Below are 21,026 nucleotides of genomic sequence, written 5' to 3'. Positions count from 1 at the left end.
GATTACAAATCTTGTTTATTTCTATTTTCTCTATATGAAACAGTTATTGTGTATAATCGGGTTAAATGCAGTAAAAAATCTCCCACTGACTTCAATGCAAAGCAAAGAATAAAATTTATACCTGGTTTTCTCTTTTAAAATCGGGCGTTTCCATACATCATTCATTAAAGTACAAATGTATGCAAATGTATTGCAACAATCAAAACATAGGGCCATGCAGCATTGTTTGGGCATTCACATGGCCTTGTTGACAAAAAATGTAGATTCACACTTAATTCCAACACTGACCCCATTACCTTTCAATTCTGTAGTCACAAAATTAAGTGCATTCAGTGTTCATTTTTTAATATGTTTAATCCTAGTTTTTATCCATCTTACAATGTATCAACAAATAATAATTACAGTCATTATCTACCGATTAGTGGAGGACAGGACTTCAGTTTTACCTTAAAGCTTTGACGACGTGTATTTATTAACTGAAGTTACATGTAGTCCTATAATAATACAACGTCACCTTTCAGAATTTCAACAATTTTCTAACACTGACCAGAACCTCCACTTACAGTTTCCTGAAATACTTTCATTATTTTTTTTTTCAGAAGAAAAAAACATCTTTATAAACCTAAGACCACTAGTGCTCTGCGACCCCTTAACAGTCAGTGAATAAAACAAAAACAAAAATCTCAACAATCCAATTTCACCTGTAGGTAAAAAACACCTGATTCATCCATCAGTTTGGAATTTTTTTTTTCTTAGTAGGTGCTGTATTGTTTGTCCAATCACAGCTTTCAGAAATATTGATTTAAAAAAAAAGGGTACACTAAAGAGCAACCTAGTTCCCGGAAAGTAAATACTACAGTTCAATCTCAAAAATTATATACAGGTACGCTTTTTAATACATTATAGTGTTTGACTTACATAGCCTAAAGATTTTATCGAGTATTTGTTATCGTAGGGGCTAGTCCATCGTCGTCTAATTACTGTTTGCTAAGCTCTTAACGAAGCTACTGACTGAATCCTGATCAATATGACTGTATACGAAATAAAAATTGCACGAAAAAATAAGAAAAACACATCAAAGGACAGAAGCATTAAGCTGAAACTGAAGATGATGATCGATTGGTGTTTAGCGTCTAGTGGCAAATAGTACATGCAAATTCATGCTGTATGTGCTTGTCCCAGTGATTCAGTGGTTATCGTTTGCATTGTTGCTGTATGTCATATTTGTTTTTCGTTTATTGTTTTGTATATAAACCAGCCCGTGAATTTTTCGTATGAATTGTTTTACTTTGTAATTTCGGGGCCTTTAATATATTGGTATTGATTTTGCCAATTGTTGAAGACCTTACGGTGACCTATAGTTGCTGACTTCTATGCCATTTGATCTCATTTGGAGAGTTGTCTTATTACCAATTATACCACATCTTCTTATTTTTATATGTTTAAGGGATATGAACCATGCGATCATTTTTACTAAAATGACTCGCAATTTTCAAGTCTTTAGTTTTTCTACTGGCTGTATACCATTCTGGAACATGCAAATTATCCGCATATGAATGCAGAGAGATCAGAGAAGTTCAGGAAAAAAATCCAAAGGAATAGATAGATATGCAGCAAAGATTATCACTTTTGAAAGTTACTAGGCAAATTCAAACGGAGTTACATTCATTTGTATCCCGATGTAAATATTGAATATGAATAGATCGAGAAGACCACACATGCATTCATATATGTACAGACAACCTTTTCTAAAAATTGTATAAAAAAAATGTAAAAATCTTTTACAGGAAAACCTCATTTGTAAAACTATTTATCTCTAATTTTTGAATTTACACAGACATAACTTTCAAATTGTTATATCCACAAAAAGACAATACTTCTATATCACGTGACAAGATAAGACCGGTGTACTCGAAATCTTAGATGTAAAAAATAGGTATATTCTGGGAAATTGCAACATGCTCTGGACTATATGGAACACAAAGAAAATTAATGACATGAAAGATCTTTTGATTTTGCATGTACATGATTTTTTCCATTTTTTTTTTTTTTTTTTTTTTTTTATTTAACAATAAAAAAAAATAAACAGCAAAGATTTTTTTTTAATTTCAGTTTCACGAGCTTCTTATGTAATGTTTTCGATAAATAATAAACATAAAACATCGTGTTAATTAATGTACTAGCATTTCTAATGACACATTTAATAAATAATTTCTTTAAAATTTACGATTGTCGTTTAGAAATATTTTCATCAGTATCATCACTGGCATTGTTTTAAAAAATATTTTCTCGAATTTTTCATGAGAAGAGTGTCTTTTCTATTGTTCTTGTGTCATCGATTTTGCCACTGAATGTGTCTGTCTCGAGCAAGAAGCCTGTAATCCACGGGATATGCTGTCGTTATTTTGTGTCTACCATAATTGTTTATCGTTATTCGTAGTAATAGATAAGGCGGTTTGTTTCCTCTTTTAATTTGTTTCAAATTTTGAAAGTTTTCGATCTAAAACACTTAGCTTTTTGAAATGTAAGTTAGTATTCCAAATTTTAATATTTCAATATGTTGTACTGCAATAGTTTGTAACAAATTGCCAGAACGTCACAGAACTGTCATATATAATCATTGTTTATTTATTTTTTTTTATTTAAGTTGTGAAAGAAGATACTGAAATATCGTTTAAAATTTTTTGTTGTAATCACAATTATCTTATATAAAAAAAACTTTAAAGAGACACCCCGAAGATTAATTTGTAAACTTTGTTTTACAGCAACAGTTTCGCAGATTTTTAACATTATCTTTTGTTCAGCCCTAACAAAAGTCGTTTGTGTAACGTGTGTAATATCTGTGTTTGTCTTTGGCTTGAATGGATATTGTAAACTGCAAAACTTTCATCCTTTTAAAAAAATTAAAATATAAAGAAAAAAGACACAATTAATTGATTTATTTGTTTATTTAGATTTGAAAATATATGAATTTCATCGGGTTTTGTATCTGTCCTTGTGCGGAATCTGCAAAATAAAAAAAAAACATTTTGTTTAATCAGTTTTCGTTTTTGCACAACGAAGTAAACACAATATAACAACGAAATCTTAAATAGATATAGGAAGATGTGGTATGAGTGCCAATGAGACAACTCTCCATCCAACTAACAATTTATAAAAGTAAACCATTATAGGTCAAGGTACGGCCTTCAACACGGAGCATTGGCTCACATCGAAAGTTTGTTATTCCTTTTCTTTTTTTTTAAATTATATTAAGAATTAAAATATAATGGTCCTTAGCAGCACTTGATTAGTAAATGCCGTAGCCAAATGCATGCAAAACAGAAAGTATATTAGAGTTAAGGAAATAAGGGGGAGTTAAAGTCGAACAAAATACTTCAACACTTTTCTAAAGCGCACACAATAGTAGATTGTGTTGCCCATTGGTATTATATCTTTTATTTTGTGTCATTGTGATAGATTGCTGTCTAAGTGATGTATACACAGTATCCTTTGATAAATTCATTATATCACAGTACCGCAAGAGAAATTAAACAAACTGATATTGAATGATGCTGCACCACACAATATTGTTCATAAACGAATCTTAACAAAGCGGATTTCACTATTTCAACATGAACTACTAACTCGGAACACCTTGAATAAATACCTATTTTGACATCGTTGCTGTCGCTGAATCTGTGGTTTTCTTAGAAGTATGTTGTGAATTCATTTTCTTTTATATAAGTTGGTTCCTTAACTAAATATTTGAAAGTTTGAACAAATTTTGTTAACACTCTATATTAAACTTCCATTATGATAGAAATATTTGATTTGATACAACATGTATTGCTGTCTTTGTTACCTTATTTCCAACTTGTATTTGTACTTTCCGTGTCTTTGAGTTCAGTTCAATTTGACTACTCCCTCCCCCTTTTCGAAGAGCAATGCATTTTAGATAAACTGACAATCTGTTCAAGGATGATGCCACTAAATGACTAAATGAATTACTTTAAACTTGAAACAAAGCAATCATTGGACCAACATAGATAGTATATTTTAAAGAAAGTAGCTAATCAAATAACAGGAAAATTCTGGATATTTTCCATCTAGTACGCTTAATAAGTTTCCCGTGTACTTTCCCTTTTTTATACCTTGAAGTTCGGTATTTTTGTTATACTTTTGTATTATATTTTTTTGAGAATGGACAGAACATGCATTTGCACGTAGAGTAATTTAGCTTTTTTTTTCTCAAATCCTACTTGCGTTTACTTTCGATGTAGTTGTGTATATTGAGTGTTAATAATATGAAACAATAAGATGACAAAGTTATGAAACTAAGAATAATTTTTTATGTATTCTTCTCAAGTATAACGTTGTATAAAAAGCACGCTTCCTATATTAAACTCTTAGTTTTTGTCTAAACTTAAATGACTCATTGCCAGCAGGTTATTTCCAGGGCGTTTGATTGCATCTTAGTTAACGTGCCTGCGTAGTAGTTTTATGTATAAATTATTTTCTTTAAAAACACACCTTATTACACTTTTCTACAATTATTATCAAACTGGCAATAAACATTAACATATTCATGTATTTTATTTAAAGTTTTTTTTTATTTGATAGGTCACTGAAACCTCCATCCAATGCTAGGTACATGTAACATGGGTTGTTAAATGCTTTCATTCAAGCCTACTTATTTCAAGATCAAGACAGAAAACAGACTGATTGATTAGAATTATGTTTCTGAGTAGCTATAAGATAATATTGCTTCCAGACTGTGAACTAACACATACAAAGCTTGTTTTGTCTGTTGGTCTACTACCAAGCAGTGGGGAGTAGAGATTTAAATACAGTCGTGAATCCCACCACATTTGCATTTGCCGTCCCAAGTAAGTAACCATGTCATTGAAGAAAGCACATCCTCATTTTTACTGAGATGTTGTTTACCGAGCCCGATAATTTAGAAACGATCCCGGTAAACTTATCGATCCTTTATATAAACTTATTCTGAATGGTTACCAATTCAACACTGTAATTAGATCTTTGAATATTGTTTTTATTGGTATTAATATTGATTTTGTTATCAGTAAATTTAAATCAAACTAAATATTATTGTTATATACATATTCACATTCATGGCTCTACAATCTGTCGATACCTGTATCTTGGCATTGCACAAGGTCATGTTTTTCTCTGACTGTTTATGACGTCTTTACACTAAATCCATTGGATGTTGGATGTGTACTGATTGATAATTTAGTTTAGATGCATCATTTTTTGTATTAGTTGTTATTGGCTTTGAACTAGCTGTCAGTGACTGCGAGTACTCTTGGATCTGTATTTAGCGTCTTTTTGTTGTTTGGATGTACAAGTACACCGTCCACGTCCATTCTGTGTTTTTGTTTGATGTATTTCTATCTGTATCCATCTGATGAGTTAAGCCTTTTCAACTGATTTTTATAGTTTGTTCTTATGTTGTACTGTTACACCACTATCCCCATGTTAGGGGAGGTTTGGCGCCTTCAAATTAGTTTAACCCCGCCACATTCTGTATGTGCCTGTCCCAAGTCAGGAGCCTGTAATTCAGTGGTTGTCGTTTGTTGCTGTGTTACATATTTGTTTTTCGTTCATTATTTTGTACATAAATTAGGCCGATAGTTTTCTCGTTTGAATTGTTTTAAATTTGTCATTTCGGGGCCTTTTATAGCTGACTATATATATTCGGTATGGGCTTTGCTCATTGTTGAAGGCCGTACAGTGACCTGTATTTGTTAATTTCTGTGTCATTAGGTCTCTTGTGGAGAGTTGTCTCATTGGCAATCATACCACATCTTCTTTTTTTTTATATTAAATGACTCATTGCCATCACAGCAGGTTATTTTTTTTTCAGGGCGTTTGATTGCATCTAGCTTAATGTATAAATTATTTTCTTCAAAAAAAAACACCTTATTACACTTTTCTACAATTATTATCAAACTAGCAAAAAAACATTAACATATACATGTATGTTATTTAAAGTTTTTTTTTATTTGAGAGGTCATTGAAACCTCCATCCAATGCTAGGTACATGTAACATGGGTTGTTAAATGCTTTCATTCAAGCCTACTTATTTCAAGATCAAGGCAGAAAGCAGACTGGTTGAGTTAGAATTATGTTTCTGAGTAGCTATAAGGTAACATTGCTTCCAGACTGTGAACCAGCACATACAAAGCTGGCTTTGTCTGTTGGTATAGTACCAAGCAGTGGGAGGGTTGAGATTTAGATACAGTCGTGAATCCCGTCACATGTTCATTAGTCGTCCCAAGTTAGGAACCACGTCATTGAATATAGTTGTCCTATGTCATATCCGCATATTTTTCTTTATTTGAAAAACAAATGGATGTTAATGGCAGACCTTTGATATTTATTGTTATTGACAACTTTTATAGACTCGAAACGAATTAAAGCGTGACATATTGTAAAGACACGTGTATGTTGTTGAATAATCGTTTGGTTGCTGTCTTCTTGACGTAAACCCATCATTTTTGTGTTCAGGATATAATCATATCTTATAAGATATCGCCGGAAATATTCTGCAGAACGTAATGTTGCAACTATTAAATAAATACTGTAATTCATTAATGTAGCATTCAGTGTGAAAGACCCAGGGTTCAACAATCTAAAAAAATGAGACAACTATCCACCAGGGACCAAATGGCGTAGATGTTAGCGTAGATGTTAGCAACTGTAGTTTACTTAGTCGTGTCAAAGGGATTAAGTTAAAATTCAACTTTAGTACTCCTCTAAATATACAAAATTTGTCAAGTCCTTAAACAATCTATTGTGCTATTTACTTACCTTACAAGGTTCCCTGTAGTGGGCTTGCTTTAACGACAAAATCTGTCAGCTTCATCAGATCCATCAACGCATTCATCTATTCCGTTACAATAAATATTTCTTCTAGGGTAAATACACTGTAATCCGCTTGGACATTTGATATATGGCTGTTCACATTGGTAGTCTTAAATACAAAATCAATACAAGTTTAACCTTTCTGAAAAGGTATGGAGTGCTTTGCAGTACCATAAATTACGTCAACATGTAGCAACAACTGTTGATTGGGTCTAGAATAACCATACTGCAATTTTATTCTTTATCTACCGTATTTGATATTTCCCCTTGTCTGGTACATGTTCCCAATTCTATATCTCATTGTAGCCAATATAACCTTTCCCAAATCCAGATGCAGTCAATCAGAAACGATATTTTTAAGTAATAATTTCAAAACGGCGTGCATATCAAATAAAACAGTTAGCTTCACACAGTAGTGCGGAACATATACGAAGGTGAGCATTCATTTATCCATATCACTTCAACATTATCAACAAAGTTATTCATTAATCGGGTATCGGATCGGATGATGAGTACTCATAATGTAAATTTTCCGTATTTGATAGCTTCTCCTGTCCGGGAACATGTTCCCGATTCTATATCTCATTCTCAATAGAATCTTTCCAAAATCATAAGGCAACCAATGAGAACAGATGTTTGTTACGTAATAATTTCAAGATGGCGTGAATATCGTATGAACTAATAGCTTCGCACCGTGAGCGAAGCAATTACACATAAGGCGCAACCTCGTATCTGTAAACCGGTATATGATGTATATAAATGAATTCTTCAAATCAATCTGTAAAAATCACTAAAAGATTTTGAGCCTACTTTATTATACTTACAATAGGCAGCCAACCAGAGTTCTAGGGGGAATTATAATGATGTTTTCTTTTGACTTAATGTTACCGTCATATACACGTACACTCCGAATACCTTGTCATGAATATTCATGCAATAGTAACTGTTCAGTATAACTTTGATACTGTGATAGGTTTTTCAGTGCTATTTAATTACATGTGAGGATTGTATAAAAACCTACATGTACAAAAGTATTTGGATTCATCACTTCCATTGTCACAATCTTGTTTGCCATCACATAGCGTGTGTTGCTCATAAATACACTGTCCTCCGCTAGGACATTTGGTATAGAGATGTGGACACTGATAATCTGAAAACGTAGATATAAAATGGCATTTTTCTAGGTAATAATACCGACAAGCACACACACGTATTTGCAATTTTTTGTGTATTTGGTATGAATAAATATACATACATTTATATTTTGTCAGCCATTTTGTTTTGGTTGGTGTTGAAACTCTCATGCATTATAAAGTGACATTACCCCTATCAGTTTTATTTAAGAAATGCATATTATGCACAACAAAATTATAATAAATTGATTTTCATAGTTGTATCTCTGGAAATAACATAGAAACTCAAATATTTTGTTCATCTATCAAGTGAAGTAGAAAAAAGACCATATCACGACAAAATGAGAACATGCAAAAACAGCCTACCTTAAGAAATGATTCCCTTAATTTTAAAACATCCATTGGTTCAATAACAAATTCTTAATTTGGTTTTTTTTACATTTAATGGCAATGTAAATTTTTTTTTGTATTAAGGATGTACACCTCTGAGGAGCCAAAAATTTCTAGAATTAAACTTTTTTTCTTAACCTGATTTTTAGGTTTATAAGAGTGTAAAAAAATAATTGGTGAAGGAAAATCATATAGTGGTGCACTTCTTTTTTTGCTACGGCCCTTTAAAAGTACCCAATTTTGATGATTTTTCCATTTTTCATCAATTTTTACCCATTTTTAGGCTATTATCGTGAAAAAAATCACATTTCCACAATTAAACTTTTTTTCATACTTTTAATAAAGATGAAGTGGATCAATTTGAATGAATTTAATTAAAAAAAAACTATAGGTAGGTGTTAATATAAGAAAGTTTTATCATATTTTGATCCTTTTCCTGTCAAATTCACAATTCTGTTAATTTTGTAAATTTGTGATTTTTCTCTGTTTTAAGAACAAAATGCATATTATTTTAGCTTCTTTGTTATAAATGATTGAATAATACATATCTAAGAAATTTGATAAGAAAAAAGTGATATGGGATGTTCATGTGTCTGGTAAAATCATTTCTTGTGCCCCTTACCCATTTTCTCAAAATTTTGGCTAAAAAACTGACTTGATTGGTTATAAAATTTGAAAAATGTCCTACTCAAAAACTACTTATTGTAAATATACAATTTTTTCACAGAGTTAAGTTTGATTAGAAAATTTTTCCAATTCATTACTATTTTCCACTTGTATTACATGTTTTGGAAATAATTCCAGAACGAGATTTCAACGAGACTGAAACGTCAGAAGAATACATCCTTAAAGAAGTCTTTTGCGATTAACATAATTACTATGACGGTTTTCAAACCCTAAATGAAAAAGTAATATTCACTTGTCAGAATTGAATTAATAAAAACCTCACTCTTAAAAATCTGGAACAGATGGGTCGAAAAATGTAAATAAAATACACCATATGATTGTTATTTGACACTATATTTTTAGAAAAACGTTTCTATTTTTTAAGCTACGCATTTGCCTATGCATATCGTATCTACAACAAATGTTCAATATTTGAATGATTTAAACATTCCACTTACACCATTTCACCATATACCCTGCACCATTACATAAAACACCATACATATTATACCTTTACATGCTCCATTATAACCGTCAGTACCATCATTGCATTTTGCCTCACCATTGCAAAGGAACTCTAGTTTAATACATTGAAGTCCATCGGAACACTTCACCCAATCTCGAAAGCATCTGTACCCTAAATTATATCAAACGCTTTATTATACACAATAAAGTTAAACTAATATCTTACTTCAGACTATTCAATAATTTAAACTACTTGCATACGGCCCTCAAATGTTTATTGTGTAATGCATGAATTATAAAATAAATAAAAAATCTTTTCATATAATTGAAATGTTTAACTTCCTCCTAATCCATTCAAGTTTCTTATTTGGTCTACAGAAAAACCTCTCCCGGAGCACCTGTGATCATCCCCAGGTTTCTTTCAGGGTTCATTTTTTGCAGTCTTCAGTGTTCTAAGAAATGTTTTTGGACTTCTGTTAGACTGTATTGTCCAGTTTTCTTATGATTTGTAATTGATTCTTCCTTTAATTTGCCTGTTTTGTTTGTTTATTCACTTGAAACAAAAATATTGTGTCCGCATCGTATGTAAGATATAGTCGACTAAATACTTTGGTGGCCCTAGAGCATCCACAGAGACTCCTAAATCCTACAGTGCATCTAGTTTTACTCCGGTTCTTTAATGGGTTAATAGACACACTCTTTAAATTTTGTTCTTACATTTTCGTGAGTGTTGCTTATCTATTGTGTCGTATTTTTGAAAGTGGTGCGACAGGGTTCTAGTCTTCTGCTTTACACGTATCACCCGCCAGGCGAATCTAGATTCAGTCAACTATTGACTAACAACATATCTTTAAGTCGCCTTATATTAATCATATACATGTACCTATTTACTACTATATTATATTATCGTTGATGTATATCTATATCAAGCCCAGCAAATACACATCTGAAACCAGTCATTTTTTTTTCATTTGGCATACACAGTTTGTACCGGAACACATATCTGCGTTTTCATCAGATCCATCTCGACAGCTGACTGTACCGTCACATATTTTTTTCTCAGGAATACATTGCAATCCATCGTCACATTTAGTATAGCCCCAACTACATTTATGGCCTTTGAGAATACAAAAAGAAGAAAAAAAAATATAAGACGTATTAACAATTATACATTTCACGCAATGTTAAAGTATGAATCATTCATATATGAATTAATCAGTTTTTCAAAACTGTCTGCTGTACATTTGATGTGTTATATATATTATATATCTTTTGGATAGATTGTTTTTTGGTGTGTCGTAAATTATTATACCATAGTTTTTGTTGAAACCCTCACGAGACGAAGTAGAGCGAGGTTTCCGAGAGATTGCTTTCGCTGTTTAACATTTTATTGCGTAAACCCCTGAGGGTTTACGCAGTATATATTGGACGATGTCCGTAGTCTTTCGGAACACCGGATGTTATTCGGAATACATCTGTTTCTTTCTATGGCCACCTTTCATATACATGCGCAATAGCTTATTATTTGACCTGTTGAATCATTAGAATCTTAAAGTTGCTATAGAGATATGTTACATATGATGCGAAATTTATTATGACGCAAGCTACTTTAACAAGCACTTGAATACTTCCTTGCACGCAATTACAAGCTGCTAATATTTACCTTACATATACGTAACCCGAATGATTCAGTCGTTATATTCCGCTGATCTACGATTACTCGCAAGTAGGAGAGATCGATTACGGGGAGGGACTGAATTATTCGGGTTAACATATACGCGTAGTTATTCTAATTAGAGTCAAACGTTGAAACCAGCTGTGTTTACATGTAGATATGAGATAAGATTTCACGTAAACAATGCGATTTATATTCGAAACGAGATTTGTTTAAACTAAAATCTATAAAAGAAGTATTACTAGCATTTCACTTAAGATTCCGAGTCTAGGGAAATGTACATAATGTACGAAGCAGGCTATTTCATAAGTTTCATACCTCAACGTCCTTGTGGGACTTACTAAAGGACAATACTGAAATTAAAATGAAGTCTTTCTTGCACTTTATTGAAATTTTTCGTCTAGGATAGACCAAGGACGTATATAATCTAAATTGATATACGTCCTTGAATAGTTTTTATTTTCTTTAAAATTGCAATTTTCTCTGTTTAAATATTGCAACGTTATTTCCTTATCAAATGTCGATTAATTAATAGACACCGAGTGATGACAGATGCAGGCAGAGATAAGAAAAAATAATTTCTATTTATAGTTATCTTGGTCAGGGAACAGATTATCTAACTGTATGTTCGGCCTGTAGTAATTAATGCTCTTCAAAATGTTCGTCAAAATAAAAATAAATAATTATTATTTCTTAAAGACGATCAGATGATGAATTTTCGGTTTTACTATATTAAGTACGAAAATGTAAAATAGTATAAAAAGATTTTGAGCCATCTCACTGATCAGCAGGCTACACAGTGCCCCCAAATGACCAGTATAAAACTATCCAGCATGAGAGAAAAAGGATAGCCGGGTCAATGTAAGAAACCTACTAGGCAACTTCAGTTCAATTTCAATATCTCGATTATTCTAATGGATTTGTCAAATGTCAGGGAATATCTTTTTAAATGTGGTAGGAAGACAACTCTCCATCAAAACACAGTGTAGTCAAAATTAGCAATTATAGGTTATAATTCAGCTTTCAACACAAAAGCTTGGCTCACATTGGACAGCATCCTACCGAAGGCCCCAAAACACTGTTATAAAACAATTTAAACAGGAAAAAACAAACAGATCTAATTTAACTTCAAACCAGAAACAAAAAGCAAATATGAACTGCACCAAAAAAAGACAACCACTAAACAACATGCTTCGGACTTGGGACATGTGCTTATGAATACACCTGGTTTAAAAGAATTTACATACATACCATAAGACAGTAGTGTTATTTTACCATGTTAAAGACACCCTTTAATATTAAAAAAAAATTCGCAAGGGTTCCGCGGAACCCAGTGTCTCGCCTACTTTTGCTGTAAATCGCAGGCTCAACAAAAATGAGGAAAACATCAATAAAAATATTCCTCTCAATACTATTTTTTTTTATTTTAAGAAGCTTCTGTCCAAGTTTGGTAAAAATCCAGGATAGTTTATAAATCTAAAAAAAATAACTTCAGACTGTATGTAATGTTAACTGGAAGAAAAACTAAGTCCATTTATAAGTAAAATACAGATAAACAGGTACAAAATTTTAACAAAAAATTTCCTTCTAGATACTAGCTTTTAATCATAAACAAGCTTCTGTCCAAGTTTGGTACAAATCCAGGATAGTATAAGAAAGTTATTAAAATTTAAAAAAAAAATTAACCTCGGAGTGAATGTATTGTATCCCAGCAGAAAACTAAGTCCATTTATAAGTAAAATACGGAAAAAATGGAATTTCATTTTTACAAAAAAACTTCTGGATACTATCTTATGATCATAAACAAGCTTCTGTCCAAGTTTGGTACAAATATAGGATAGTTTAAGAAAGTTATTAGAATTTTAAAACTTTAACCACAGAGTGAATGTATTGTTTCCCAGCAGAAAAAACTAAGTCCATTTAGAAGTAAAATACGGAAAAATGGAATTTTATTCTTACAAAATTTACTTCTGGATACTATCTTATGATCATAAACAAGCTTCTGTCCAAGTTTGGTACAAATCCAGAATAGTTTAAGAAAGTTATTAAAATTTCAAAAACTTTAACCACAGAGTGAATATTTGTGGACGCCACCGCCGACGACACCGACGGAATGTAGAATCGCTTTGTCTCGTTTTTTCGACTAAAGTCGAAGGCTCGACAAAAAGGAACACCTAATAACAGTTCATAAATGTGACCTTTAAACAAACTCATATTTAAATGATGGGTATACTGATCAGTGGTAATTTCAGGTTTGCCCATGTTAGTTTTTTTGTTGTTTTCAATTTGTTTGTTTGTTTATAAGTACAAGGTGTAAGCTGTTTTGTCTAGGCTATAAATATCTTTTTTAATGAATTGGTTTCGGTCATCAAGGTGAAGAGGATACAGTGCGATTCAAATTGTATATATTTACAATTAAACTTGCAGGCTTTTTTTCATGACCCACAATTTAAAATATAAGAAAACATCAAAATAAAAAGGGACATCCGGAAAATATCTTCAAAGCGAGTTAAAGGTTTTAAAAGTGTTTGTTTTTAACAAAAGAGGTTTGTCATCTAAAACTTTTAAGAGCATACACAAAGCACATAACTTAAAATTGCCAATGCTTGCTACCCTAAGCATAAAAAACCTTGCAGAGCAGGTGTAAGGATCTTAATAATGATCAATATCAAGCCCATGAACATATCTCTAATTCCAATAAAAACGGCTATTTTACAGGTTCACGTATTGCATTTCTTAAACACATATAATCATTAATTGATTAAATTTCTTCACATTTGCATTTGAACTTTAGCCTAAAAACTAACTCTAATCTAAAAACAAAAACCAGCATCTTAGAATGGAACATCAAGTGGGTGACTTAACATGATGTCTTTTGGGAGAGAGGAGAGAAAAAAATATTCCTTTAACAAGAACATTTCACCCCACATTGAACAGTATTTACTTTAAGTAAACAGTCACTGTCAGTTTCTAATTCTTATATAACAAAAATGATATAAAACAATAAATCTTTTTTTTTAAACAATTATCTTATATCTAATGCCAAACAAGCATTTGGGTTTACGATTGCATTTCTTTTTTTAAAGAAAGCAACTTGTATTGTATATATTATTGTTTTTTACCATAGAAATAAATCAGATAAGAATCAATTAAAATTTACCCTTCTCGGGCCTTTCAACTAAAACCCCGCCTATTTTCTAAAAATGCACGAGACGTCTTGAACGGCGGGTATATCAGATAGACAAAATTCTTCGACAGTGATGGACGCGTTTATGATTACGTAGAATATCGTTGCAGACGAAAAAATATTAAAAGAATAAGATGTTCTGGATATGCTTTGCGGTGAATTGACCTTAGCCGAAATCACTTATCTCTTTATCTGTAGGACTATAACGCTGCGCTAGAGAATCATCAGTAAGCATGGATTTCATGGACGAAAGACGACATATTTCTGAGATTTTGAAGACTGTTGGATTCTGAGATTAATCGAAATTATGAACTTCAAATTGTTTTTATCTTTGAATAATATTATAATGATTTATGAGCATGAAGAAATTAATTTTCAAGGAATCATTAACACGTTTAAAACTGTATCAAAAGCCAAAACAGCAAATTTATTATAATATAATAATAGGGTTTCCAAAATGGTCACGATTGAGAAAACATGCTTTGCTTATAAATAGGCCTTAAAATTTATACTTCGTTTTGAGCGACCAGACCCTATCTAATTCTAATGGTCCAACATTATTATTATCACTTTCTTAAGCAATCTCGTTTAAGTCGAGATGTCAGCAATGTATTACAATTTGTTAACCTATTTTATAGCTATACAATCATGACCTGAGTCATTGGGAATGAAACCCGAGTATAAATATCAATTACCGAAAATTTAGGCTATCAACCTATCCTAACTTAACAAAAACTTCAAGACAGTTATAGTTCATTTGGCCTAATTATTTTTATTATTGTTTCCATTATATAAATACATCTTTTTATTTTCATTTTAGAATTGATTCGATTAGTTCTGGGAGCGGACTTTTGTTCGTTTTTATATATAGGACAATAGACTTGTCGTACGTGGGTTCGATTCCCACGCTAGGCATTCATTTATATCGGCTGATTCAAAGCGAGTAGATTGGCTTAGTGGCCCCACATCGACTCTGTTGTTCCTTTCTAAAAATTCAGTCGGCCGCTGTTAAGTACCATAGTTTTGCTATCTTCCTTCATTTTTCGTAGTTCAGATATTACAAAACTATAGTATAACGGAGACAATTTTCCAAGCATTGAGATTTATGCATTGGTTGCATTCCCCGAGGCTCCATTGTACAGCTACAGTTTAAGCATTTGTTATTGATGATGACATACTTTGACAGGTTGATGATCACGTCTTTTAATGGAAGACTTCAAAGTTAATATATAGTTCTTCTTTTTTTAACAAGTCAACCCTGCCTGCATTCTTTTCATTTGTAATTCATTAAATAGATAAATGTAAAATATATTTATTAATTATCTTATTCCAATGATAACTGTTTATAAATGTATTACCAATATACCCTTGGAATATCGTAGGGATAGAAATGATATGATACAAGTATATAAAGCGTTGCATGGTATAGATGATATAAACTGGATGAGCTTATTTACTTTAGCACCATCTAATAATACTAGAGGTCACTCATTAAAACTCTTTAAGAAAAAGTGTAAGACGACACATAGACTAAAGACTTTTTCAATTAGAGTAGTGGATCAGTGGAATAACCTGTCAGATTTAACAGTGACGGCAAAGACTTTGAATAAATTTAAGTCAGCGTTAAATGGCGAGAATTGAAACCCACATAAATTTATATGTTCATGTTAATTGTTAAGCTGCGCACACCTAAATAAGTTCTATTTTTATAAGTATAATATATATAAATATATTATTATGCGTTTATTATGAGAGGAGAAATTGCATTACGACAATCCAAGATGAGGGGTCAGTAGAAGCCTTTGGCTTATTTTAAGGACCCGAAGATAAAGGTATAAAGGTATAATATTTGTTCAAAATCTCTTGCTGATTCACCGTTTTTAAAACGAAAATTATATAATGTATGATAAATTTCTAACATGTAGTAATTTTTCGACATTGTAATGAATTTTGTCCTTTTGCAGATGTATATGATTTTCTGAAGTTAAGTTAGCTACCTCTACAAAAGTCTTTATATTCATCTGATGAATCAAGGCAAGAAGACTTGCCATCACATAGTTCCTCTTCGTGGATACATTTATTGCCGTCCAAGCATTTCACTTCGTATTCAGGGCATTTAAATGCTAAAATATCAATGTAACATATGTAAATATTACAGGCATTGAAAACACCAAAAAGAAACATACAAGAGATACAGAATGGTCCATAAAAATCCTAAGGCGAAGAAAAACAGAGACGCCAAGGTAAAAACAAACGATGAAAGGAAAAGCAATAGTCTACTAAACACTTCACACTAACCTTAAGACGTATATGTAACGATTAGAACTCTATTAAAACAAGAGCTGGACTCGCTTCTATATGGTAAGAAAATCATGTTCTTCTAGTGACACTCTTCATGTTGCTCATTGAAAGTGAAAATGCTGTGATAGATGTAAGTCGTATTCAGTGATGTCATGATGAAGGGAAAAAGGACGGGAATTACATCTTCGACACTTTCTGTGATTTCGAAAATAATAAAAACGGAAAAACGGTAAATCATTATGAACAGAATTCCGAGGAATTTTACTACCAAAAAGTAAACCTAAACATTGCATTCTGGTTTGCAACAAACATCGACATTATCAGTTTTACTGCGCAAATGCGGAAGTCATCTCTTAGTTTAAAAAACGTTAACATTATAGATAGAAACCAAGATATTAATGACAATCTTCATATCTATTTTTCATTGTCATACAGTTCCTTAAAAGCTTACTGCAAACCTTTTGTATGCGATATATTCCTATCGACATGATAATGAATTTACTTTTATCAATGTGCAGTTATTGCAGATTTTAACCTTTATGCTGCATTGACATGCAGCAATGAGGGGCGTAAAGGGGGGTATCTGCACGGGAGTACGCGAATTAAAATTGAGATTTCACGATGAACGAACAATTAAAAAATTCTTGCACGTTGATCTTTTTACCGATTTCACGAAACACGGTGAATAACGAACCTTTTTCACGGCTGCACGTGAAATAAAAATGGCAAAACACGTTGCACGAAAATAATCCTTTACCACCCTCAGCAATGAAAATAAGCAATCATCAAAATTAAAATAGAAATAAATTATATACGATCAGGAATTTAACTAACAACACTTTTTCAGGAGTTTGCAGTATTTGTTAAAGTTTTTAAATTGGTGAATCAAAAGCAGTGATGGTTGCATGCTGAAAAACATCGAGTCATAGTTATAAGGCGGCATGTACGTTATTAGGTCCAATCTAAAAGATAAAACATACATTGTACTAGATTGTCTAGATTATGAGTGTAGCATTTAATTCAGTAAACCTATATATTTCAAGACAGTTATTACAATAATACTACCTTTACAAGCTTTTGGAATACTTTTATCGATACAATGTTCCTTCAGGTGACATACGAGGTCAGCGTTTATACACTGTAGCTGGTCATTGCATTTTATAAACCCTTTTTGACACTCAATATCTACAAAATAGACAATAAAATACATCTTAAACACGCATACACACAACCAGTTTAAAACAATAACGAAGAACAGCAACAGCGTTTTGCAGAAGGCGGATGGATCAAAATGCATGTTAGAACCATTAATCAATAATTACAATTTAATTTCCTTTGTCCTTGTTTATGTATGCTTCACCGAATTTGACATATTACCTAATTGTGTCTTGCTACAAGTTAAACGACATGTGCGACTAATACGACGTCGACTGAATCTTCGCTCCATCCAGGAGCAATATTAAATTCCAATCCCGGTTTTGGTGGGTTCGTGTTGTTTAATAATATTTTTGGTAAAGAAGTTGTGACTGTTGTTTGGCTTTAATTCATTTGACTTTGATGTCGAGTGACTTTTGTTTTGCCTTTTTAGTATCTTCCACCATTTATATTGCTTTTACTGAGTGCATGAATTTCTCATTACGCTCTAATATGGGCACTGCATTTGCAATGATATATATCAAGAATCAATATGATGAACAGCGAAGAAAAATATGATTTTGCACAATAACCAACATGAAACTGGTAGACTAAATACGAAAACATGAAAACAGTAATCATGCTCTTAATTGTAAAAAAGCGAATCGATATCAGTCCCAAAACATAAGAATGTAAAGATATATGCTTATCTCTTAAATATAGTGTTTATAGTCAAATTAGTTCATATTGAATTTTATAGTGATCTTATTTCTTTTTTAGGTCGTTCGTTTTAACTATTTTGTTCTTAATACATGATTTTCTCCTCTCAAATAGTAAAATACCTCTGCAGGCCTCTGGGAATGTGTTATCAGGACATTTTTTCCATCCATAGCAAGCAAGATCAGCATATACACATTCATTACTGTAGTTACACTGTGTGTAGCCAGTCTTACATTTGCAATCTTAAAAGCAGAACGAACAATCGTGTAGTAATTTCTGGACGAATACAAATAATTTATCATTATTACAGGTGCACTTTAAAGGTATGCATATCTTCGTCATACATGTATTAGGTCTCTGTTACGAAAGGCTTTATAGTTCAACTCGGCATGTCAAATTATAGTATAATATAATCTTAATGGGACATTAGCTACGATTTAGACAAAAAAATACAATATGATTTTTTTTGTTTCGAACATTTCTAAAAGTGGAATTGTGAAATGATATTTTGCTACTAGCAGTCAGTTTGGTTCAGTTTTGTCAAAATGAGAAAAAAAAATATCGTTTATGTAATATATGCGTGCTAGTCAATAATTCAACTCATTTAAATACGAATTCATGTGACCTACTATCAACCCTTCACCGAAGAAGGATAACACATGTTCAGTTATCAAAAGAGAGAGAATGTTAACATTGGAAAGGGATACTAGGGAGCCATCAGACAGATCCATTTCGTTGAAGGATTTTGCACTCAAAATGTAATTCTTATACAAGTAAAACGATGATCTACATATTTTGAATCAATGACTCGAAATCAAACAGACATAGAACAATCGTAGTTTTACGATTGAACGTGCTTGTGGGTGTTTTCATATTTATATTTTTTTTTATATAAAGTCGTATGATAATCGGCAGTCTCTTGAGATCATTTCGATGTTTATTTAGATGGCGTCTAGTCTAAAATACACATGAAATGACGATCTAGCATTTCAAATTGTTTCTTTTGGACTTTTTGTAAATTTAATATGCGTTAAAGTATGTTATAAATCAAATATGAGAATTTAGATCATATTAGTGAAATGAATTTGACAGATAATGAATGCCCTTAAAATTAAAGCCATTATAAGATATCATCTGCACATATATCAGAATGCAAATTAAATTTATTTATATAAGTATTTCCACAGTGATTTATCTGAAAAAGAAGTTTAACGAAATCACAGTTATGTTTGTCATAAATCGGAATGGAAATACTATAATTTCCTTTTTTATTCTTTTCAATTACAATTATTCCTTTTGTGAATCAATGATCGTTAAGTGCTTGAGAGGCAACAGTTAGATTTATTTTGTCTTCTATTAACTTTGCGATTACCCAAACTTCTTTGCAATAACATATTAATGGTAACAATTTTTCTGCACTAGATGCGCATTTCGACAATCAATGTCTCTTCAGTGATACTCGAGGCTAAAATATTTGAAGATCCAAAGCTTATTAAAAAGATGAAGAGCTATGAATACGATCATGTGCCTGTGTTTAGACATTTCAATAAAAATATGCTCACCACATACAGTTAGGAGACAAATTACCACCAGTAACACATATATTATATTCATTTTTATATGCAATGAAAATGTGTGGTTTTTTTAATTGTTAAAGTAGACTGACCAGTGAAGAATGAACAAGATATAACTAAAAATATCTAGGATGAAATTTGAAAAAAATAGGCAGGACAGGAGTTTTGAGTAAAAAAAGGCAGGATGAGATTATTTGCCCCAAAAAAAGAGGCAGGATGAAAAAAATCAGGATAAACTAAAAAAAAAAAAGGCAGGACCGAATAGAGTGAAAAATAAAAAGGCAGGACCGAATAGAGTGATAAATAAATAGGCAGGACAAAATTTTTCATCCAAGCCCCCACCCCCTAAAAATAAAATGGTAGCTCCCTTATCTACATCATAACATGTTAAAGTTCCACAACAACATTTTCGGAGCAATATGAGTGACAAACAGAAAAATATATTTTTGTAAAGGTAATAAATGCCATCCTTATGGAGAATTCAAAGATTATCTTCTGGAGTAATGATATTTTGATGACTGTCGTTTGTCCTTTCCCCTTTTTGGCCTATCTTCTTTCTGTTTTCATGAAAATGATATGTTCCCGCCTTCTAATCAATGTCCGATGTGGTTTTCACCTACATGTCCATAAGTATTGTATAACCATACAATTTAAAAACAAAATCATTATACCGAATAAAAAAGAGGTTTTTTATATCATGATAACTATTCAAATAATGTGCTGCTTTGTGTTTAATTATTCAGGAAAAAATCCAAGAATTCAATAATCGCAGTACGTTAGCAATTGTTGAATGTGAATAAAAAGTGGAAGACTTGGATATCTTTTGTTTTACTTTTTTTTATTTCACAATATCGAGTTTATTCAAAAAGTAAACTTAAAATAGTAACGTCTACATGTCCTTCTTATAGCAT

At 31.8% G+C, this 21,026-nt stretch overlaps 1 protein-coding gene across 1 annotated transcript; it reads right to left on the bottom strand.

Moving 5' to 3' along the window:
• Positions 1-2,941: 2,941 nt before the first annotated feature.
• Positions 2,942-20,155, bottom strand: LOC127724037 (low-density lipoprotein receptor-like). The gene is made up of 9 exons (XM_052230803.1): positions 20,104-20,155; positions 18,664-18,783; positions 17,753-17,872; positions 16,384-16,509; positions 10,516-10,641; positions 9,571-9,696; positions 7,892-8,020; positions 6,817-6,979; positions 2,942-3,006 (listed from the first exon to the last, which is right to left on the bottom strand). Exons 1-8 carry the CDS (start codon positions 20,153-20,155, stop codon positions 6,846-6,848), a joined length of 933 nt encoding a protein of 310 aa, XP_052086763.1. The 3' UTR covers positions 2,942-3,006; positions 6,817-6,845.
• Between the last annotated feature and the right edge of the window lie 871 nt (positions 20,156-21,026).

Source organism: Mytilus californianus, unplaced genomic scaffold (assembly GCF_021869535.1).
Source record: "Mytilus californianus isolate M0D057914Y unplaced genomic scaffold, xbMytCali1.0.p SCAF_14, whole genome shotgun sequence".
Taxonomy (NCBI): domain Eukaryota; kingdom Metazoa; phylum Mollusca; class Bivalvia; order Mytilida; family Mytilidae; genus Mytilus; species Mytilus californianus.
This window is presented reverse-complemented; position numbering and strand designations above follow the sequence as displayed.

Coding starts and splice junctions, on each gene's coding strand:
- LOC127724037 (XM_052230803.1), bottom strand. CDS start 20,155: ATGAATATAATATATGTGTTACTGGTGGTAATTTGTCTCCTAACTGTA. Junction 18,784..20,103: donor TTGTCTCCTAACTGTATGTG/GTGAGCATATTT, acceptor TCTGCTTTTAAG/ATTGCAAATGTAAGACTGGC. Junction 8,021..9,570: donor TTATAATGGAGCATGTAAAG/GTATAATATGTA, acceptor CTACGTTTTCAG/ATTATCAGTGTCCACATCTC.